Source organism: Netta rufina (genome assembly GCF_964035555.1).
Source record: "Netta rufina genome assembly, chromosome: 2".
NCBI lineage: Eukaryota > Metazoa > Chordata > Aves > Anseriformes > Anatidae > Netta > Netta rufina.
Genome location: NC_140124.1, coordinates 146,092,937 through 146,115,132, shown reverse-complemented (window position 1 = coordinate 146,115,132; position 22,196 = coordinate 146,092,937). Strand labels below are relative to the sequence as shown.

Below are 22,196 nucleotides of genomic sequence, written 5' to 3'. Positions count from 1 at the left end.
CAAGGCATGATACAGTCAAGTGAGAGGTGCCTCCTTTGTGCGATGGGGACATCTGGACCAGGGCTGGAGTGCCCTGATGCATCCTAGTATGCGTAGGAGGGGCTGCCGTGGAGGAACACATAGGGTTAGTTTAGGCACTCTCCTCAGAAAGACTTAAACTTGGCTGCTGCAATGCTTGGGATCACCGGAGGAACTGGACTCCCTTCCAGCTCTCATTACTTGTCGGGTTTCCAGCACTGGACTTCCGACGCCGGCCTTCCTTCCCGTCCAGATCCGTCTGCTGGGCTGCTCGGTGTCAGGGTAACAAGATGGAAACGTCATCAGCCAGACCTGGCTTCATCCAATCTCCGTCATCTGAAATGTGCTCAAGGAGCACAGCCCTGTTTCTGATTTAAAGGAATTTCAGATTAAACGATTTTCAGATTGAACAATTGCTGCTACAATGGCAACGTTAAAGGGAAGAACAGCAGTATTGGATGGATTTGAGTGTCTCCCCCAAAATCCTTGGAAAACTACCTCCGCTACAGACTGGCACAGACAGACACAAAGCCACAGCTATAGACAGGCTCTCCCCTGTCCTTATCTTCTCTGCCTGGAAGTGGGGTGGGAGCTGTGTTCCCTGCCCTGCTGTCTGAGTGGTGAGCCTGTATACGTGGCCTTGTGATGTTTTTGCTGTCAGGAGGCCAGTTTATTTACACAAAAAGTGAATTCTGACCTCTTTGCCTGAAAACAGGAGGAAAACACCACCACCACCAAGATCATTCAGCCTGTGGCGTGCCCCTTTAGTCAAAGCTGAGTCTGAAGAAACCTCCTCAGTGCCATAGTCACAACCACATCAGCATTGCTTTCCTGGATTTTTTTCTTCCCACATGCAAGCACAAACCACAAGCCTCTTCCCTTCCCTACACAGGGAGCACTTCAGCCCTCATTGCTGCTTTTCAGGCCTGCACTGGCCTCAGTGCTCTTTGTCCCAGGGGTTTCAGCATTTTCAGAGTTTCTGTGTTTCCAACCACCCCGCTTCTTCCAGTTCACTGAGCTGCTTCTCCCACGTAGCCCATCGGCTTTAACTGAGCCCACAGTTGCCCGCAGAGCAAAGCCCCATTCAGCTGCAGCTATTAGCATTATCTCGCCCAGCAATTTGTTTATACAGCGGGAGTGAAAGGGGCCCTAATCTAGTTCAGGCTTTTACTTGCTGCTAAAACACAAATGGTAAAAGGCGATTGTTTGACTTGTTTGAAAACGTCTGCTTTTCACAGCAGTCCCTTTCAAAGGGGCAAGTTATCTACAGAGATTTTGCTAAGCCACGTCCAACTGGAAGCCTTTCTAGCGAGGAAGGAGGACAGCCTGAAGTGCTGAGTGCTCTGCTCCCCCCGCCGTGCATCCTACAAATAGGCACAACCGTACCACACACTGCGACTGCAGGGTTGGTAGTCACAGGTCATGTCAGAAATGTCACTCTCAGAAGCTGAAATTAAGAGTTTGCACTCAGTCACATGCTGAAAACCACTAGGGATCAGCAGCTGACCTTGCACTAACAGGTTTCTCTCTTGCAAACGTTAGCATTAAAGAGCTGCACACCTGACTAAATACCCGCTTTTATCCTCCATTCCTCTTCCTGCTGCATAAACCTGTATTTCAGGAGCGACTCTTGCAGGCGTGATTTACAGACCTGAGATGGCTGAGGACACAAATGTTGGCTGGGTTGCCAGCAGAGAAGTCTCAAGGCATCTTTTCTCCTCCTTCCCCCCCAACCCTACCCACATTTCACAGCTCTTGGGGTACACAAAGTCTTGGGTACACAAAGACAATTGGGAGCCTGCACCTCTTAGGACAGGGAAGCAATACATCAGGTATCAGCCCTGCTGTCCCAGGCTGGGAGACAACCTGGGAGACTGTTTGCCTTGGGCCTGTACCATAGCATCCCTTACACCATCTCCTTTCCACTTTTATTTCCGAAATTCAAATGGCACGTCTGTTTTCTTACAGCTCCAAGGTGGGCATAGGAGGGGGAGGAGGAGGCAGTGAATGCTGCCATAAAGCCTCTTTCATACCAGGGAACCATACACTGGATGCTGGCCCTGGGAAATTTTATATTTACCTCTGCTGGAATGGGAAAGGAAAACAGCTGGAACAAGCACAGCTCTCAGCCACAGGCGGTGCAGTTGTGGATGCACAGGAACCCCACAGGACGACCAGACACCCTCAGAAACCAGGGCAAAGCGCACGGTGTGCTGAAAGAGAATGGTGAGGCACTAAACGTTTCCTTTCCTTCCACAATTACATTTTATAACATGACAGAAAACATCTGACTCTTCTTTTTTTTTTTTCTGGTAGATTTTCTTAAATTACTTAAAAAATACTAAGGGATACATTTCCATTAGCAGCAGTGCTGATTCTTTAGTAATTCATGAAGAAAATACATGAAAAAATTGTAAAGAGCTGATCCCTCGGGAAACAGAAATGCCTGATTTGATAACTCAGCCTGGTCACTTGGACGAAATAAGCAACAGGGTATTGTAACCTAAATTAGGCAGCGAGAAATGCTGGAGAAAAGGGAGTGCTACAGCCAAGTCCTTTCTCGGGCTTGGGTGCCCTGTTCAGGTTCAGCGGGACACGCTTCTTTTTACTCTAGATCCACAGCCCTGAAAACTTAATTACAGTTTTTCACCTCGCATTAATTAACATGAGAAATGAAGACACCTCTCCTCTGTCTGCTCTCTCCCCGCCCACCCGTTATCCTCGAATAACCCATCCCGGTGGGTTACAGCTCTCCTTGGGCACAGGTTTGCATTCCTCTGGGGAGGAGGTGCCTGAGCAGCCTTGGTGAGGCTGCAGACAGAGGAGGGTTGAGCGAGGCCTCCTTCTGCTGTCTTTTGGAGGGAAGGGAAAGCATTTTGTGTAGCCTCAGCCCCCCAAAGTGTTGCTCCTGCATGTGCTGAGTGCTCCTGAATTGCTGCAGTTTTCAGTCCAGCTGATGGAGGAGCTGGAGCCAGGCTGTATGGAGGGGAAACTGAGGTGGTCTTGGTGGCTGTAGTGTCCCACCGTGGCACAGCAGCAGCCCCAAATTGCTTGGTGGCACCTCCAAACTGCTGGTGTGATGGTCTGGTCCTCTCTCACGCCTGGGTTGGGGACCCAAGCCCCACATCGGTCACACTATTGCATCCTAGGAGGGAAGTGAGCACGGGAAAGGCAAAAAAACGGGACACATAGACTGCATGGGATTAAAACTTGGTAACTGAGGGGCAAGGAAAAGAGTTTCAACACATGCGAAAGGATCCATGAAAATCATTTACTGTCTTCATCCTACAGAGCAGTGAAGTAACTTCGACTCTATGACTAAAACAGACTACCTCTGAGCCACCTATTTGCTTTAATCCATTTATTTATGCAAAGAATAGAGAAAAAGCGGAGGAAAAACTTGCACTTCATCCGCAACCCCTCTGCCAGAAGCCCCTTACCCCCACCCCTCCCACCGCCCTCCTTCCCCTCACCGCCACGGCGCGCCGAAGTCGCGCTGTGCGGGGCGGCCACCACCGCTCCCAGCGTGTCCCCACGGCCCCAAACGCCACCCTACAAGGACCAACGAGCCTGGCGGCAGATCCCCCAGCCGCCTCCGAGCCTCCTTTTCCCTCAGCAGCAGCACCGAGCCCATCCGCGGCTGGGACCCCGCCACCCCCCCGCCTTCAGACGGCTGCAGCGAGCAACCGGGCTCGCAGCACGGCGCCTTCCACGCGTGTCCACCGCCCCCTCGACGGGACGAAGAGACCCCCCCACGACCCCCACAGCCCCCGTTTTTCGCGTTTTTCGCGTTTTTAGCCTCTCCCCCTCTCCCCAGCTGCGGGCGGTGCCGCCAGGTGCGCCCGCCCCGTCGCGGCCCCGGGGGGGCGGCCGCGGCTCCTCGCCCCACCCCGGGCTCTCACCGCCCCCCGGCTCAAGTCCGGTGGCTCCCGTTCCGTGCCGAGCCGAGCCGTGCCGGAGAGTAGGGGAGGGGGGGGTTGGTTAACCGGGGGGGGTTAACCGGGTTGCATTCACTCGGCGTTTCCAGCATGCTCCTAAGATGGCGGTAGCGGCGGCGGGCGGCGGCGGGGGCGGCCGGGCGCAGCGCAGCGGCTGGCTGGAAGTTTTGGTGCGGGAGCGCTGGCACAAAGTGCTGGCCAACTTGGGCGGCGAGGCGCTGGTGCTGAGCGGCGAGGAGCGGCCCGACGGAGCGGCCCCCAACGGCTTGGGAGGCGATGGGGCGGCGAGCCGAGGGGCAGAAGGGGGCGGCGGTGGCGGCGGTGGTGGTGGCGGTGGTGGCGGAGGGGGGGGGCCGGCGGCGGTGCGCACCGCGTTCACCGACCCCCCCGAGCAGGTGCCCGAGGCTGTGTCCAACAAGAAGAGGTGCGTGAAGGTGCTGAAGCAGGAGCTGGGCGGGCTGGGCATCAGCATCAAGGGGGGCAAGGAGAACAAGATGCCCATCCTCATCAGCAAGATCTTCAAGGGGCTGGCGGCCGACCAGACCCAGGCGCTCTACGTGGGGGATGCCATCCTGGCCGTCAACGGCACCGACCTGCGGGATGCCACCCACGACGAGGCGGTGCAGGCGCTCAAGAGGGCCGGCAAGGAGGTGCTGCTGGAAGGTAGGGGACGAAAGGGGCTTGGATGGGGTCCCCCGGTATGCCAAGGGTCAGTTCGGCTCGGCTCGGCCGCCCTAGAGGTGGAGGAGGGATGGGGGGGATGGCTCCGTGCACCCTGCACGTCCAGGCTGCTTCCAGCCTGTTTCCATCTCCCCCCGAGCCTCGCAGGGCTCCCCCCTCGACGGCAGGTTTTTGGGGTCTCAGCCCTGCATCCTCTTCCCATCCAAGGATTGGGCAGAGGAGCTCCAGACCCCATCAGTTTCTGATCCCACTGTGGGGGCTCCATCACGTCGTGGCATCTCTGAGCCTGTCCGCATCCCCCTTCCCACCCCAAATGCACACTTGGCCTGTCCTCGCTTCTTTTCAGCCCAAAAAGGAGGAGGGGGAGGCTGAAGAGGTGAAGGAGACCCCCAGCCCCAAAGGCAAGGGGTTGAGGGGGCTTCTCCTGAGCCCGCTTTCCTCCTCACCCCCTGCCACTGCCCCACTGCTGGCTGCAGGGCTGGGGGCAGCAGGCTCGGATGGGGCCGGCAGTGCCCTGCATGAACTGGCCCCAAAAAGCGCGGGCTTTCATTTCTCAAGGGGGACCGAGGTGGTTTTGTTCTTACAAACAGCTTCAAAGTCGCCTGTGGAGTGAGGAGCACGAGAGGGAGGAGTGCAGGGTTGGTGACCCCAAAACGGGACCTCTGTTGGCGAGGGGCTGAGCAGAAACAGGACAGAGCTCCCCAGGACACCCAGCTCATGAGGGGTGAGGTGTTCACAAATGCTCTTATCCTTGTCTTCTCCCCGGGGTTCACGTAGTTGCTGGACCTGAGAGAATGAGCAGCTTCAGCAGTGCCCTTGGCACGGGTTTGATAAAGTGATCCCATATTTGCCCACAAGTTCATTTAACTGCAGGTCAGTGGCATTGCAGTGTGCTGCTGCACCGTCCCTTCTGCCATCGCCTTCCTCCAGCCCCTGGGTGCTCCTGCCTCAGTGTCCCCATGCCTTTAGGCACCACACGTTGTTTCACGTGTGTCTCTTTTTTTATTCGGAGCAGCGGAGGGAAGCACTGCTGCTGGTTAGGGGATGCGCTTGAGCATCAGCTGCAGCCAACCAACTCTGGCAGAAAGTTACAGGAAAAGCTTGAGAATTGGGTCTGTGCAGTAAAGAGGGCAGGCGAGCAAATTTCATCTGCAGCAGCGTCTGCTGAGAAACTGGTGTTGTCCATGTTGCAGGGAAAACTTGGGGCTGAATCCCTGCCCGGTGAGGGTTTAACAAGCCGAGGGCTGCTGCATCCCCCCTCTGTGCGCCTTGTGCTTGCATGGCCAAACTCTGTCATTTCCCTGCTGGCTGAACCACGTACAGAGACAGCCGCGAAGCCTTCATGTGAACTCCTCGCTGGGGTCTGAATGGAGCTGTTACGTCTAAATTCTGCCACTGGTTTGTTTACACAGCACAAGGGCTCCCTGGGGTGCAGGCCAGACAGCAGCTGACCTGTGGTGTGATCTAACGAGGAATGCAGTGCGTATCGGGCTTGCAGGGCTCTCCCTCCGTGTAGTGCCTGCAATAACAGCACCTGAACGCACTGCTGCTGCACGAGCCTGTTACAAAAACCCAGGTTTGCTCCCAGAAAGAGTGAAGATGAAGCTGTTTCAGCAGGGATGCTTCACACCCTCCTTCTCTCCACTCCTTTGGCCACTGCAGCGGTTTCCTTGCATTTCTTTGCTCCGTGGAGGTGTAGGCTGATGTGTTTCAGTGGTTGTCTCTGCAATGGAATTTGTGATTTGTAAATCGAGAGCCTGTGTCAGTAGTCATCCCTGTGTGTCGTTAAAATATTCAGGCACTGACATCAGTATTTTGTCCTGGCTTTCTCTCGCTGTTTTAGCAGAGGATCCAAACTCAGGACTGTCCCCAGTGTTGCCCCAGGAGGTGCAGGAGCCTCTCTGCATGAGTGCTTTGTGTAAGCAGGCAGTTGGAAACAACTCTCTCAGATTCAGTTTCTCACTTATGAGCTCTTTCTTCCGTAGCACAGTCTAAAATGGTCTTTTTATTACTAGAGGAAGGAATATCCAAAAGTTCTTTTTTCTTTAAAAGTATCAGAGGGAGAACCTTGGTTTTCCTTGCCTTCTGGACTATAGGAATTTGCTGTTTCCTGACTTCTTGGGGAGTTCTGCGTTACAAAAAGCTCTGTGTGCTGGGGCTGGGGAAAGCACATGCACAGTTCCTCCCTGAGATATTCCTCCAGTTAGCAGTGCATTGCCAGCGCTCATTTCCAGTGCCAAAATGTGACATTTGCATTTTTAGGGAGTTTCTGAGACTTGTGCTCGTGCCTTGCAGAGCCAAAAGGCTGAATTTGGTTCAAAGCAATTGAAGAAGCACGGCAAGGTGCTAAGCACGAGAGGCAGATTTAAGGGTATGAGATGGAGACAGAGGGCTCCTGGCATTGTCTAGGGCTTTGTGTGCTCCTGGGAAGGCTCCTAGGGTTGTGCGTTTGCTGGAGGTTGTCAGCAGTGAAGATGCGGTCAGCGTGGCTCAGCGCACCCCATGTCAGAGCACTGGAGCCCTGTTATACGGCGTCCTTCCTAAAACTGCTTGCTCAGTGAAACGAGGCATTGACCAGCTCAGCACTAAGCTGCCATCTCTCCTGCATTCCTCTGCGGGGAGGAAGGGAGCAGAAAATCCCTCGGCAGTGCCCCTGCGTGGGAGGCAGGGCTGGCACTGGAGGGGACGGGCACAGGACGGTCTGCACACAGGGCAGCGCGAGATTTTAACACTTGCCCCTTTTGCCTCCTTGATTGCCGGCTCTGAGCTGGTGGAAATGGAAATTGTTTGCTGAAGGGCTGGGGGTGGCATGGGTGCAGTAGCTGTGCTGGTACAGGGTGGCCCAGCTGCAGAGCTCCGTGGGAGAGGTCCTGCTCTAACAGATATTGGCCATCCTGGGTTGTTCTGTCCTCTCATTTTCCGCCCCTGAAGGACATGGGTCTGTCACAGCCTTCATGTACACTCCAGCTACTGAGCTAAAGTCATATAAATCAGTTCCTTCTTCCAGGGCTGACTGGCCAAGGTGCCTTGCGAGCAGGTGACACTTGGTAAGTGGAAGGGAAATCAGGCAGCAGGCAGCTCTGCCAGAGGAGGAGCTGGGAGGCAGAAGGTTCAAGAGGTGGTGATGACGATGCAGTTACACTCTAAGAAATACTGCTCTCTCCTCATCTGTAGGGGTGGACCTCTTCTGCCTCCAGGGTTTAATTTCCTGCTGGCTTTCCATCACAGCCTGGGCATGGCTGCAGGGGAGCAAGGGCAGGGCAAGCACCAGTGTCCAGCTTGTAGTCCTGGCTTTGATTTTGGGTGTTTGGGACACACAGGATTTAACTTCTCACCAGCATTCAATAAAGCAAAGAATTTTTCTACGTGAGAGACAAGACAGCCTCCTTGTATGCTGGATATTGTATCTTTTCCTGACTTGCCAAAAGTGTGCAGACAAGCTTCTGAGGATGGTGGTGTCAGGTGTGCAGCAGGAGAAGAGCATCTTCTTGGCATTGCTAGAGTTCTTCATGGCTTTGAGCAATTCTCAATTAAACTAATACAATTGCAAGGCAGCGGCTACAGCTCCCGTGAGACGAGGCTCTTGCGGTCTCCCTGGGTTTGCAGAAATTGCCCACGGAGCTGCAGCCACTGGCATGGTGAATTTTAGCATATGGACAAATATAGTTATCTTCCGCGGGCCTCTTGGATGTAATCCACAGATCTAAAGCAGTCTAAGAAAAGCGTGGTGTACTGTATACTGCAGTAACACGTGTTATTCTCCAAGCAATATCTCTGTAAGAATTGTAACAATACTTCCTATCCCTTTGAAATGTTTTCTTGACAAAACAAAAGTGATTCTGCCCGCCTTTCAGTCCTTTTTTATTTTCAGTAAAGTACTGACAACGAGAGATTTGGGGGGGTTAAAATACATTATTTAACCAAGGAAATGTGTCCCTTGCAAGTATAGAGGGAAAATGAGACACGGGACGCTTCGTAAGTGCCTACCTCATGCAACTGCTTTGTACAATCAGAGCTGTAAATCTCAGTGATTGCAATTTGTATGCATAGCTACTCCTTACAGTTCCAGTAAATGTATGGGGAAAACGCTCTGTTTGTTTGTTTGTTTGCTTGCTTGTATTGTTCCAGCAGATACGCAGGTAGGGAAATGCTTTGTACTTCGGGGCTGTGTCATATTTCATAGACGATGTAGCTGCCCTTGGCACGCATCTGCTTGAAAGTGAAATTGAAAGGTAAAGGAGGAGGTAATCTTGTTCCCGACCATACCAGAGCTGAGCAGTGCCTGTGAATCTCAGTTTGGATTGTTTCAGCTGCCTGCAGCTGATGGGGAAGCTTGAGTGGGAACACTCGATGTGTCTTTCATTGATTAGATTAGATTACAGACTAATTTAGCAGTCCAGACAGTCCGTATCACCTTTCACAGATAAGAATCAGTACATCCTCTTTGCAGTAAATCTGGTTCAAGCCCTCTTTCTCAGTTACTGTAAAGAAAATAAGGCAGTAGGGGATTTATTTGGACCGGGTGCAGGGTTCTCCCCTCACCCCCCAGCTTGGAAATCAGTCTTCCTTACGGCTTAGTATTGTCTCCTTCAAGGTGCTTAGAAGATTAAATATATCGAGGGGGTTGGGATTCGATTGCACATACAAAGTCTGGGTACCTGTTAAGCATCACTAGAAAAGAAGCATTTTCTAAAATCCTAGCGTTAATTCCTTTGTGGAAGATTGAACCAAAAACTTGGTATAACTCTGTGAAGAATCTTTAAACCATTAGACAGAATGAAATAAAAAAAAGTGGAAGCTTTCACTATAGTTAATAAAACAGTATTTGTACTTTAATTTTGCCAGGGTAAAAATTTTCGCTGAAGGGCAGTCTCACCCTCCCAGGAATGTGGATAATGATATGGGATCACGAATGGTACTGTCCCCATCCCTGTCCTGCTGGGTTTGGATGGGAAGTGCTCACTGTGTGTCCACCTCAAGGGATCTGGCAGGGCATCCCCATAATACAAACTGGAGTCTGATTTTGGGACAGGCCAATCGAGGCAACTTTGCTGTGAAATTTTACGTAGCAGGCTTTGCAGCATGATGACAGGTGCTGATCCCAACAGGCTGATAGTTTCAGATAGAGGTTTGGTAGGGTTGGAAGGTTGTTTGTTTGTTTGTTTGTTTTTAACTTCCTTAATCTCACTGTCTTCATAACACATGGTGTGGAGCTTCTCGTGGTAATAACTTATGTGTAAATTTGACTTGAAGTATAGCATTCATTTGTGTGCATCAGAGTTCCTGAGTGTTGGAGAATTTACCGTATCTATTTGTAATCTGTTCCCGTGGTCACTTACTTCCAGGGTTTAAGAACATGTTATTTCCATTCCGTTTTTCTAATTTAGATTTCTGATCATAGGATTATTTTGTACTTTATTCTGCAAGATTATGTTGCCATGGCTACTTGTTAGAATCGGTACAGCTACTTCAGTAGAGGGGAAATTGGAGGAAGCAGCAGTTCAAGAGAGCAATAGCATACGTAAATGAACAAAATATGATGGGAACAAAGGTGTCCTGGTAATGCACAGGAGACTCTGGCTTTTCAAGTCCGAAATAATTCTTCAGGCACCTCCGAAAAATAGTTGGTTAAGAAGGGATGGTAGCTGTGATTCATGGGAACATAGGAAGTCTTTTAACTACATTGTCATATTACAGGCTGCAAAAGGGTTTAGTGAGTACTACAGAACACAGTTTTGTTGGTGTTGATATGATGGGTGGAGGTGAGTGAGATTCATCTCCCTAACTGCCTCCTGACCCCCACCTTGACACCAGCACTTCTGGCTGGTGTGAAGTGAGCTTTGCTCTTTTTGCTCAGCTGTGTCACCTCAGCAAACTTTAAACTGTGCCGAGCAGAAAGAAATCCCGCTGTCAGCGTAAGCTGTTGGGGCTAAGGGTCTTTGCCAGCACATCTGTACTTAATGGCAAGCAGGGAGAGAAAGACAGTGTTGGGGCAGATTGGGAAACAGCTAGAAATATTAGGAATAAATAGTCTGTTTTGGTACAGGCACAAAGTTTTTTGTAGAGATTGGAAGGAACATCGGCGAGTGGCAAAGTTCAGTACATGCCTCGAGAAACATCACCGCAAGGAGTGGGTTAGATGTGTTTGGGATGATGCATGCTTAATTTGAGCTAGAGAAGTTTGTGAGAAACTGTGGGGGCTCTAGAAATCAGAGTGCAGCATGTAACACATGCTACATGTTGGAAGGAGGGTTATGAGCCTGCTTCATGCTCTTAAATAGGCTGCTGTCAGTTGCTATTTTGCAGGACCAAGAAAACTGCGCTGTGAGGCTTGGTCTCCATGCTTTAAAAGTTAGTTAATACATTCCTTACCCTCTGTGCCTTGCAATATTAGAAGAAAGAGGATTCACTGAAATTATGGCATCCAGCATCCTGCAAATTCTGAGAGTACAGCACCACTGGGTAACAAAGTAGGATGCAAAAGTTTGTTAGCTAGCTCTGCTTGCAGAGAGAAAAAACAAAGTTGGTCTGTGCACCATCCACTCAGCTATCAAAATGTACTTTTTTCCAGATTGTAAGTTAACAAACTTGCTTACAAAAAGTTTAACCAACTGTGAATTGTCCTTCCGATTGCTTCACTGCTAGATACTGCCTTGCTGTTGGGTTAGGTTTGTTCCATCATGCAAATTAAATTAAGGGACATAATTTCTGAATAACTGTTTGGCAGACTTGGACTTCTGACTGCTGCTACTGTACACTTCTGTTATGGTCTGGCTTTAATTTTGTCTGTCTAGAACATGAACTACTGAACTGGTTATAGCTCTCGCTGCGCCTATGCTAAGGGCACGACACAGTAGGTCACTGCCAAAGTAGCACATCTGTATTGTAGCAATTGGGGAAAATGGAGTTCTTAATTGTAAGGAAATGAGCCAGAACGGTAGACGTGGAGAAACTGTCTCTGATTAGAAGTGATTAACATATGGCATGCTCCTTCTAAAAATGTTATGCAGCTTTTTGCTGAACTGCTGGAAGTCATGCTTGTTGGCGCAGCTCTAAAAGTCATCGTATAAATTCAGCTCTGTTTATTTCCTCACTGTTCTCAGGGATGTTTCAGTTGAAATCTTCAGATGTGTTGGAGCACCGAGTCTGCTCCAGGCATCATGAAGGTGAGTGATGTCTGTGGATAGCTTCTGGTCACTTTAACAGCATGAATTAGTGTAAATTCACATGATGGTGTAAATATCTGAGAACCGGGATCCTTTTCCCCAGTATGTGAAAGTTAGGGATATATCCTAACATAAAAATAAATGAAAAAGAATAAAAAGGAACAGTATCAGGATATAAATACCCTTTTGGCAAAGGAGGCACAACTTAGCTGATTTGCTCCAAGAGATAATATGACCTCATGTGACTATTTGTCAGCCTCGTGTGCCCTTTCAGGGAAATATGGCCATTAGTTATGCTTTATGTTCCATTTGCCATAGGCATATTCTGATGGTGTAATAAAGATTTTGGCTTTTGACATAATCGAGTAGTTGCAAGGGAGTAATGAAAGATATACCATGGAAATAACATATCTCCGCTCTTGTCAGATGATAGTTATTTCAATAATAGCCATTTCCAGGATGATTTACTGTATTATCACTTGTGTTTTGACTGTCACTGGCTCTGATTCTGCAAGGGGAGCAAGAAACAGCTGCATGAAGGTGAAGGTGCTGGAGAGGTTTAGTGTTGTGCAGCGTGTGGCTTATGAGATCGCGTGTAAGCTAATAGTTTTAACTCAGGCAGCGAGAGTTTATCTGTTTATCCTGGAGTTCAGGCTTTAGTCACTGCAAAACTGCCTGGCAGGAGGGCTGAGCCCGCGGTGGGGCTGGCAGGAAGGCAGAGGATGACGTGAGTGCCCTCCTAGCGGGCAGCTTCCCGTTGGTCTTACTCTTGCCGGGCAGGAGCCAGCAGGAGCCTTCTCTCACGGACTTGAAGCCAAAGGAGGGATTTAAGTATTGGACGTTCAGGAGTATTTTCCAGGAATGAGATGAGCAGGATTTGCCTTCAGTGCTTGCTGCTCATTTATTTATTTATTTGTTATGAATGTCTTTACAGTTTATTGGGAATGCTCTGGACATTAAAAAAAAAATAAAAATAAAGGTTTCTAAATTACCATTGTTTGCTAAGGAACACATTATCCATGGTGATTCTCTGCCCCTTTTGACCTATTTGCCCTGTTTCATGCAGTGGCAGACTTCTCTGGTACATGATTTCCATCAGGGAATGTTGGTTGGGATGGAAAGGTGTCTCCAGAGAACCAGCAAGATTCTTGTAGGATTATGTGTAATGTAATTATGTATTTGTGCACACATACTGTACGATATATTTATTTACACGCCTCTGTAATGAACAGCCCCATCAGTAGGCATGCCTCATTTTGGCCTCGACCTTGCAATGTCAAGAGGAAGTGGTGGATACTGCACCTGGTGTGGGGCAGCCCTGGATATATCTACAGATGAGAGGCTGGAGTGCAGCCCTGTGGAATGGGATCTGGGGGTTTTGGGTCACAGCAGGCTGAGTATGAGCCAGCAGTGTGCTTTGGCAGCCGGGAGGGCCAACCCTACCCTGGGGTGCATCAAGCACGGCACTGCTAGTCGGTTGGTGGAAGGGATTGTCCCAATATGCCCTGTGCTGGTGTGGACTCAAGAGCAACCTTGAGTCCTGTGTGCAGTTTTGGGCACCACAGTATAAAGAAGAACATAAAACTATTAGAGAGTGTCCAAAGGAAGGCTACAAAGATAGTGAATGGTCTAGAGGGCAAGATGTGTGAGGAGGCACTGAAGTTTCTTAGTTCAGTCCCGAGCAGAGCAGGCCGAGAGGAGGCCTCATGGCGGCCTGCAGCTCCCTCACGATGGGAGCGGAGGGGCAGGCGCTGAGCTCTGCTCTCTGGGGACAGCGACAGGACCTGAGGGAACGGCATGGAGCTGGGACAGGGGAGGGTCAGGCTGGGGGTTAGGGAAAGGTTCTGCACCCAGAGGTGGTCAGGCACTGGGACAGGCTCCCCAGGGCAGTGGTCATGGCACCGAGCCTGCTGGAGTTCAAGGAGCATTTGGACAATGCTCTTGGACACAGGGCCTGTTTTTTGGGCGGTCTTGTATGGAGCCATGAGTTGGACTTAATAATACTTGTGGACCCCTTCCAACTTGGGATATGTTACGATTTTGTGATTGTACGTGGTTGAGGACCACATGGATTGAGGCCAGTGTGGTTGCACCCCTTTGGCATGGAAGGGCTAATCCGGTGCCCCTGGTACCCACTGGGTCTCTGCGAGGTCAGCATTGTGGGCTGTACCGATTCAGCACTGCATTAGCAGGCCCTATGTATTGCACTGCTGGAAAACCTCTTCCAGAGCCGGGGATGTGTCTGGTTGCGAGCTCTGTTGGATGAATTCAGGAAGCTATACTTAGTGCAAGGGAAAGGGAGTGAGCTTCAGGCTGGAAAGAATCAAGTGATGACAGCAAGTTCTTTGTGAAGAGCTCCAGGTGTTATTACTATGCTTTGCCTAAATTAAACCCATCTAGAAATTAGATACTGCTCAGGTAAATAGCCTGTCAAAGTACTCACATACCTCAAAGTCTACAAACAGCTGAGGAAGTCCTGAGCGTGCCGGCAGGGAGAGACATGAGCAGCACGTAAACCTGCAGACAAACCTCAAGGTGCAAGATGCTGCAGCTGATCCATTCAAAGCCCCTGCTGCTCTCATGGCTTTTGGAGGCCTCTTCTTTGTAGTGGTAGCTGTCAGATTGCAGGCTGGTACCAAGATGCTTACAGACAGAGGGCTCTTGTCTGGCTCCAGGGAGGAAATCTGTATTCCTGCCTTAAAAAAGGTTATAAAAAAAAAGCTCAGAGCAACTTCAGTCTTCTTTATGTTTGTGGAACACTGGAGGAGTGTCCAGCCAAAACAGTAATAAAAGAAAACAGCGTTTTAATTCAGGAAGAATGCAAGTGAAAGCAGCTAGTTTTTAGAATTTCCCAACCCATTGAATGAGCGGCTGTTGGTATAAATAAACCAGACCTACATGATATATGAGGGCAGGTCGTAAAGAAAACATTGCAGTAACAAACTAGAGGAATTTCCACTTAACGCATTAAAATCAGCCCTGAAAGGCTCCATTAAGGGAAGCCATAAATTGAAGTTCTGAGAGATAGCTTATAAAATATCCCTGAAACTGAAAATGATCCTCTGTCAGTTTTATGTTTGCCTTTCACTGTGCTGTATCTATTTTAATAAACATGTGGGATAGACTAGCAAAAGAGGAGCACTTTGTCTGTGAAGCCTTGAGGAAATAAATACTGAGTTAGGGCATATTGTAAATTTCACCCAATAAAAATAAACTTAAATTGATTCTGGGGTTTGCATGTATAAGGACTGCTATGCTGTGTTGATCTTATTTTATATATATTGAAGTTTTCTGCTGGGCATACCTTGAAATGTTGGTATTAAATACCTGACTTTTCATTCAAGTGCTGCCAGAGCTTTCCGTCTATGTGCAGAAGTAGTATTAAGACCTTAGAAGGGTTTCAAGGCTCACACTCTTAAAATAGTATTGAGGAACGAATACCTTTTGGTTTTTGAGGGAGGAAAGGGAGGGTTGTCCTGGAAAGAAAACCCACTAGTTTCTGCAGGAATCTTTATGACGTTTTAACTTGAAATGACATTTTATATTTCGAAAGAAAGCAGTTTGCTTTCAAAAGGTTGATTTGAACTTGCAATTAAAAACTTTTCCAACTGAAAGTTTCTGTATAGAGTAGCAGGCAATCACCAATGTACATTCTCCACTTGCAGAATCTCTGTAATCATGTCACGTTGATCAACAGGAAATTTTCGTAGCTAAAAAGTTTTGACCAACTCAATGCAGTATTTTTTTCTCGTCTCGTTAAAATATGTTGAATGTATTTATTCTGTTCTTTGGAGACTTGAGACGTGCTGTTCTCCTAAATCACTTTGTTCTCTTGCTTTTCAATCAATACACACATGGTAAGAAGTGGATAAGGACATATATTTGTATGAGCCAAGACAGATACGCTTCTAGTGGAGAAGTCACAAGTGATGTACTACGTGAATTCCTATAATCTGTTTGTGTTTGATCTTTTCAATTACTCATGGTTATGGGGGGATGCTGCTTTATTTCTGTGAAGCTTACAGTAGAAACCTTGAATACAGAGGGAAATGAAGAAGAAATTTCTCAAGTCTCTAAAACTTGCCTAAAATAGCTCTTCTAGGTGTACCTTTAATAATATCTCCTCAATGTAGCTGTAAATTAAATTAGACATTGCCTGCAGGTGCACCACTTCACTCAGTTGAAGACTTACATGTAGCTCTGTGTGTCTAAATGAAAAAAGAAATGAAAAAGAAAAAATAAAAACCCAATGATAAAACCCAAAAGGGTGAAGAATGATTTCTGTGGGGGAATGTGAGATGCATAATTTTCTTTCTTGATTTTCTCTTTGTTTATTTCTGTTTGTTTGTGTGATGCTGGTTAAAGAAGATACTTAAATGTTGCTGCTTAATTCCAGAGCTCAGCTAGCCTTCGTTCAGGCACAGCTACTAGTTGTCCATCACCTGTATTGCACTGGCACAAGGTATAAGTGGATACACATATAAAGTGTATGCTTTGAAATTGCTTGCATGTTGTACATGCATTGGCGTGTATGCAAGGCACAATTTGTTTGTTGCCAGTGCTATACAGATTACGTTAATTGTTCTATGAAAATAAAATAGAGTCTTGATTATAGCCGTGCCGAAGGAATCTCAGGGTTGATATATCTGCCTGAAGCTGGAGCACTTCACGGGAGGCTGCACTTGCAATTTTATTTTGTTTGGGGCTGTGTTCCCCACCCAGCTGCATATCTGGGTCTGGCTCTCTGCAGCTGAACAGGCGAGAGCCAGGCTGCCAGGGACACCCTGCCGTCTGCCGGAGTGTGCCGAGACAGGGGAGGGAAAGGTGAGAGAGCAAAAGCTGCCTTCTGTTCAGGTTGGCATGAATTTTCCCGTTGATTTCAGTGGGAGTAAGTTATCAACCTTGGGTGTTTTTTCTTTCTTTCTTTATTTTTTTTATATTAGTAGGCAATATTGATATAAGTCACTGATGGGAAAAAAGTCCTGATGCGATTTTATCCTGTCTCTCATACCTATTGCATTAATTCATCTTTAAAACAACATGGGGAAGTCTTTGGTCCTTACTGGGTGTTGATTCACTTTTGTCTTCCTACATAGCTAAAAGGAGCTGCTCACAAGTGGTTCAGATGAGACCCTGTGCGAATGTGCTGCCTTCCTGGGCTTAGCAAACCTTGCTCCACACTGCCCCTCAGCAACCTGTTCACCTCCTCCTTTGTATCCTTCCTCCTCCCTAATGCCTGATGAATAAAAAAGCTTTGTAAAGTTGACCCAGCAGCAGTTCAGTCTCTGAGCGTGGTCATTTTACGCAATAATAATTGATTAAACAATTGCAATTTCTTAATGTAGTGCTGCTCACAAAGGTTGAGTAATTCAGCACAGCCAAATCTGGGCTAGAGCTTTGGATCCTTGTTGCAAATTAGAAAAGCATTGAAAAGCTACTTCTTCAAACTTCCATGATTTGCAAAAACTAAGGTTTCTTTTAAAAAAATACAGGGTGACAGGAGATTGTGTATCAACAGCTTTCCAAAGGATGATTCATATTTTCTTAGTCTTTTTCTTCCTTAGTCCTCTCCTTTCCTTTCCTTTCCTTTCCTTTCCTTTCCTTTCCTTTCCTTTCCTTTCCTTTCCTTTCCTTTCCTTTCCTTTCCTTTCCTTTCCTTTCCTTTCCTTTCCTTTCCTTTCCTTTCCTTTCCTTTCCTTTCCTTTCCTTTCCTTTCCTTTCCTTTCCTTTCCTTTCCTTTCCTTTCCTTTCCTTTCTTCAGAGCATGGCTCTGAGCTCTGCAACAGCAGATAAGCTTTGAAAATAATATTTAATGGGGAGCAGGAAGCACTGTGTGGTTTTGGAGACAACAAATGTAGTTTCATGTGAAAGTAGGTTTGTAGGGAGTTACATTTTTCTCCAAAAAGCTGCACCCAGCAGAAACGTGGCATTTCTCCAGTTGAGCAGGATGATGGTAAATGCCTACCCGCCTTCTCTGTAGCACTGTCACTGTATGAATACTTCTCCAGGAGAAACTCCAGTTTGCTGCTGATCCCTCTTAGTGCCATTGCAGTGTATATAATGCAGGATGGTGGCAGTCCTTGGAGATATTCTAGGTTTGCAGAGCACACCAAGCCCAGAGCCTCTGTGCATCTTCTCCCCAACCTCCCAGCAATTTTCTGCACATCATTCACCTCCTTTCTGGCTTCTGACTGCATCATTTAGGATGCAAGGCAACGTTCGTAAAAGTTTGATGCTTATCAGCCCGATCATGCAGGAAAATCCACGGTTGTGGCTGGATAAGTAATTGCATAAGCAAAATGTTCGCTTGCTGCCTTGATTCCCCCCCCACGAACACTGGCAGATTCCTGCTGGGGCTGAAGGCAGGGTCACAGAATCACAGAATCATCTAGGTTGGAAGAGACCTCCAAGATCTTCGAGTCCAACCTCTAACCTAACACTAACAGTCCTCCACTAGACCATATCCCTAAGCTCTACATCTAAACGTCTTTTAAAGACCTCCAGGGATGGTGACTCCACCACTTCCCTGGGTCCAGGCAGGCTCCATCAGCTGCTGCTGGCCTTCTGCCTGGCAGCCAGGCCTGATGGTTTGCTTTATCTCCGAGGATGTGCAAAGCTGCAAGTGCAGTTTAAGAGTGATTGAAAGGTGACAGACATGGGATTGTGGCGGACACTCCATAAACTGCAGCCACACTGTATTTTTATGCCTGTGCTCTTGGGAGAGCATGGCTTAGCTCGGGAGCTCTGTGGTTTCCAGTCCTGGAAGGGAACCCAATTACCTTGGATTTTTTTTTTTTTTACTTTTTTAGATGTAGGCATCATTAGAAAATACAGTGAGTTGAAACTAACTGCTAATTTTAAACCTGTAATCACAGCTCTGGAGGAGCGTAGCAAAGAAAGCTTTTACTGTATTACATGAAGAACGCCCAGTTAAATATAAGAAGCGATTCAGAAAAGTCCAGCAAGACACAGTTCTGCAATGATAACACCATGCTTTTTGAACATTTATTTCCTTTATAAATGGCAGCGAAAGGATCATGCGGGTCTGATTCAAAAGGCTCTTGAACTGCAGTGCCCCCAGGCATCGGCTCTGTGGGGTTCAGCTCGGACTAGATGCCGGCTCTGAATAGCCCTGCTGTAGGCTCGTGTGAATCACAGCAGCAAAGGAGACTGCTGCCTCTTCACCCTTGAAATTAAGGTTGGATATGAAGTATATATGCAAATATTCTGCTTCCCAGGCTGGAGCAGGGTGGCTGGGGGTGAGGACAGCCAGAACACCGTGACCCCTTCCTATGGCACGTGCACCACGGCTGATGTTTGCTCTTCTCTACACATCCTGGTCCTGTAACCACTTGGATTCAGGTGACCTCTGCAAAGACTGAATGCTTGAACTGATTTCACTGAAGCTAGCTTTGGGTAAGGCTAGGCAAGAAGAGGACCCATGATTTTGTGTTTCCTCTTCTGTGGGCATATGAGTGCTGACACAGCTATGTAAATATGTAAAATAGCTGCTTGCTATTGAGCCTGTCCAAACTAAAGGTGAGAAGAAGTGTTAACATTTTTATTATTCGCCCCCTCCCAACCTAAGCCACACCAAAGCAAGCAAGCAAATGGTAGCGATTGCCAAAGGGAGAAATGCCGTGTGTAGCTTTTTCCGCTGGAAAAAATGTAAGCCTGGTTAAGGTCTTTTTAAAGAGTAGCAGTGGCAAATATACAAATTAAACTCCCAATTTACACATTTTGAGACTTTCACGAGCACTTCATGTAAGTGCTCTCGAAGCACAACATTTAAAAATGATTGAGTTTGAGATGAGGAGTCTCTGGGGAGGTGGGACAGCTCCCGTGGTCTTTTTCCCCTTTTCCCCCTTAGGCTCCAGCCCATGCACAGCCAGCGGTCGGAGCCAGGCGGGGAGGCCCACGTCCAAATCTGCAACAGACTGGGCTTTGTGTCCTGAGCACAAACACCCCTCTTCTTTCCGAGGGAACGGGCAAAAGGGGATCTGACCCAGAGCCACCGGCTGTTTGTGGCTTGTCCGTCAGCGAGCGCCAGACAAGTGCCTGCTCTGTGTCGCTGCTAAAACCAGCCACCAAGCAGGCAGCTAAACAGTTGGGCTTTATTAGCCTGGGTTTAACATCGGCCAGGGGCTGTTTCAGCTGTGTCACAGGACTGCACAAGGAGCCTCCCTTTGCTGTTTTTCCTCTCCCATTCACAGCTCACAATTTTTACCAAGCGTGGCGCAGTTTGCAGCACCTCCCATCCTCAGCGACAGAGAAAGGAGATGTTTGAGGTCTTTGTCAGGGTTGTTGGTGTGGCTTGTTTTTCTTCTATCTGAATTCCTTATGAGAAGAGGAGAAGACATCGAGAAGCAGTCGCTGTTCATAGCACTGCTGAACAGCTCTGCCCCACCAGAACCATCCCTGGCACTGCCTGTCCTCACTGCCCAGCTGGCACCTCGTGAGCTGCCGAGGTTAAGCTGTCTGTAGCGAAGCACAGAGTGTTTCCATCATCAGAGCCAGTGCTTTTCACACCCTACCCACTGTGTAGGTAGCCTTGTATGATTTCTGTTTGCTACTTGTGCTCCACGCCCTTCCACCCCATGACATGGAGTGGGGCTTGGGGCAAAGGCAGATCAGAAGCTGGAGCCTACAGGAGATGTGTGGGCCCCTTCCCATGTTCTCTCTCCTTTTATTTGCAGCACGGGTGATGGTAATCGGCTGTGAGAGGTGAGCCCAGCAGTTGGCTGCCAGGATAGGCAGATCAGTTAATGTCCAGTAACACCGATTAGAGACTGAGCATTTAAGGAACTTTGTGCAAAGTCCATTCTTCTTGTTTTCTTTGCTCACTTGTTAGAGACTGATCCTTTGCTCTGTGTTTGTGGGCTGGGCTTCAGCAAATAAAACCAGGTGAGACATGTCTTTTCAGGCCGGGTTAGCTGTCAGTTTAGCATTTGGGTCATGGTTTTTGACTTTCATGCTGTGGAGGTGCCAACAGAGGGGAATCACCCCCATGACACCTCGGTGTGTGAAGCCTCAGCATGCTTTTCTTTTTGGGGTGGAGGAAGGCTGAGCATTCACAGTGTGACACTGGGTTGTTGCTGCGATGCTGTCATCACCTACCAATATGTGTTGTATCTCATGGGGCAGGAGGGAAATGCCCTGCTGATGCCATCCTCATACCAAAATTGCCAGAGAAATCTGCCTCCTTGGCAGTCTCAGACCTTGCTGGGCTCCCTAGGGTTCCTGCTGCACATCCTGCACATCTGGCAACCCCAGCCTGGCTTTCTAGATAGACTTAAATTTGCTATAAACAGCTATAATTTTAACAACTTAATTATTTTTAAAGGAGCTGTGGAGGGGGTGTCATTGTTTTAGGACTCAGTGCAGAAAAGAGCCATTTACCTCCTAAATTTGTGAAGTTCTTGAGAAATTAATTGTGAGACACGCCATCAGGGAGTGTGTTTTAATAAGGGTGCAGAGCTAGGGACCATGCAAAATGAAATTTTAATCTAGGCTCCCGTCAAGCTGTAAAAAGGCATTTGACTTTGTTTTGAGGGATAATCTGTGGGATGCGGTCTTTGTTCTTAAAGGAGTATCATCAAAATGGTTTGGGCTTTTGGTTGAAAGAAGAAATCATTCCTCTTTTCCGTCCTTTTTAATTTTATTCTTAAATAAAGCAGTTGCTTGTATCCTTGAATGCTTCATTTTGCTGGCTTTATGCTGTGCTTTGTTACTGATTGTGTAGTGACCTTTCGCACCCCTAAAATCTTAATTTCTAATTCTCACCATTGGAAAGTAATAGGTGTAGATATGTGTGATTTTGCTTTTCTTTCCTCCTTTCTCAAGGGTGTTTTTAGAGAGGATTGTGTTAGGCATTGAGGCTAGGCTGAGCATCTCAGCTCTCAGGTAGGGCAGCAGAGATGGAAACAGGATGAGTGGTCCTCAGGAGATGCCACTCTCCCTCTTCATCAGCTACACAGAGGCAGGATCAGCTTCCAGCTACACCTTTTGGGTGATTAATGTCATGTGAGATAAATCCCCACTTATGGTTTTGAAGCTTTTTCTTGGTAACCTGAGGACAGCTCTTTATTTCTCAGTTGGCATGGCTCTCCAGATGTAGCATTTGGAGAGAAACAGAATTTGTGCAGAGCAGGATGCAGTCCCCAAAGCAGAAAGTGCTACATACCTTTATGTAAAAGTAGTATAAAGAAGCATACGTGCCGTTTGAGGATATTAGCATGTGATTGCATTATATTGGCCTTGGCCAGAAAGCTTGCGTAAGAAAAGCCCATCCCTGTGTTGCAGTGCACCTCTTTATGGCTGCCCTGATTTCAGTGCACACAGTGCCATGCCAGGAGGAGATATTTTAAAGCAACACAGAATAAAGGAACGCTCC

The 22,196-nt window shown here is 48.0% G+C and overlaps 1 protein-coding gene across 1 annotated transcript in view; it reads left to right on the top strand.

Annotated features, from left to right (window-relative positions):
• The first annotated feature begins 4,049 nt into the window (after window positions 1-4,049).
• Window positions 4,050-22,196, top strand: part of SNTB1 (syntrophin beta 1) — a 115,670-nt gene continuing 97,523 nt past the window's right edge. The window contains exon 1 of the mRNA XM_084307005.1: window positions 4,050-4,619. Coding sequence (XP_084163131.1) covers window positions 4,058-4,619 — 562 coding nt within the window. The 5' untranslated portion in view covers window positions 4,050-4,057. The remainder of the gene's footprint in view (window positions 4,620-22,196) is intronic.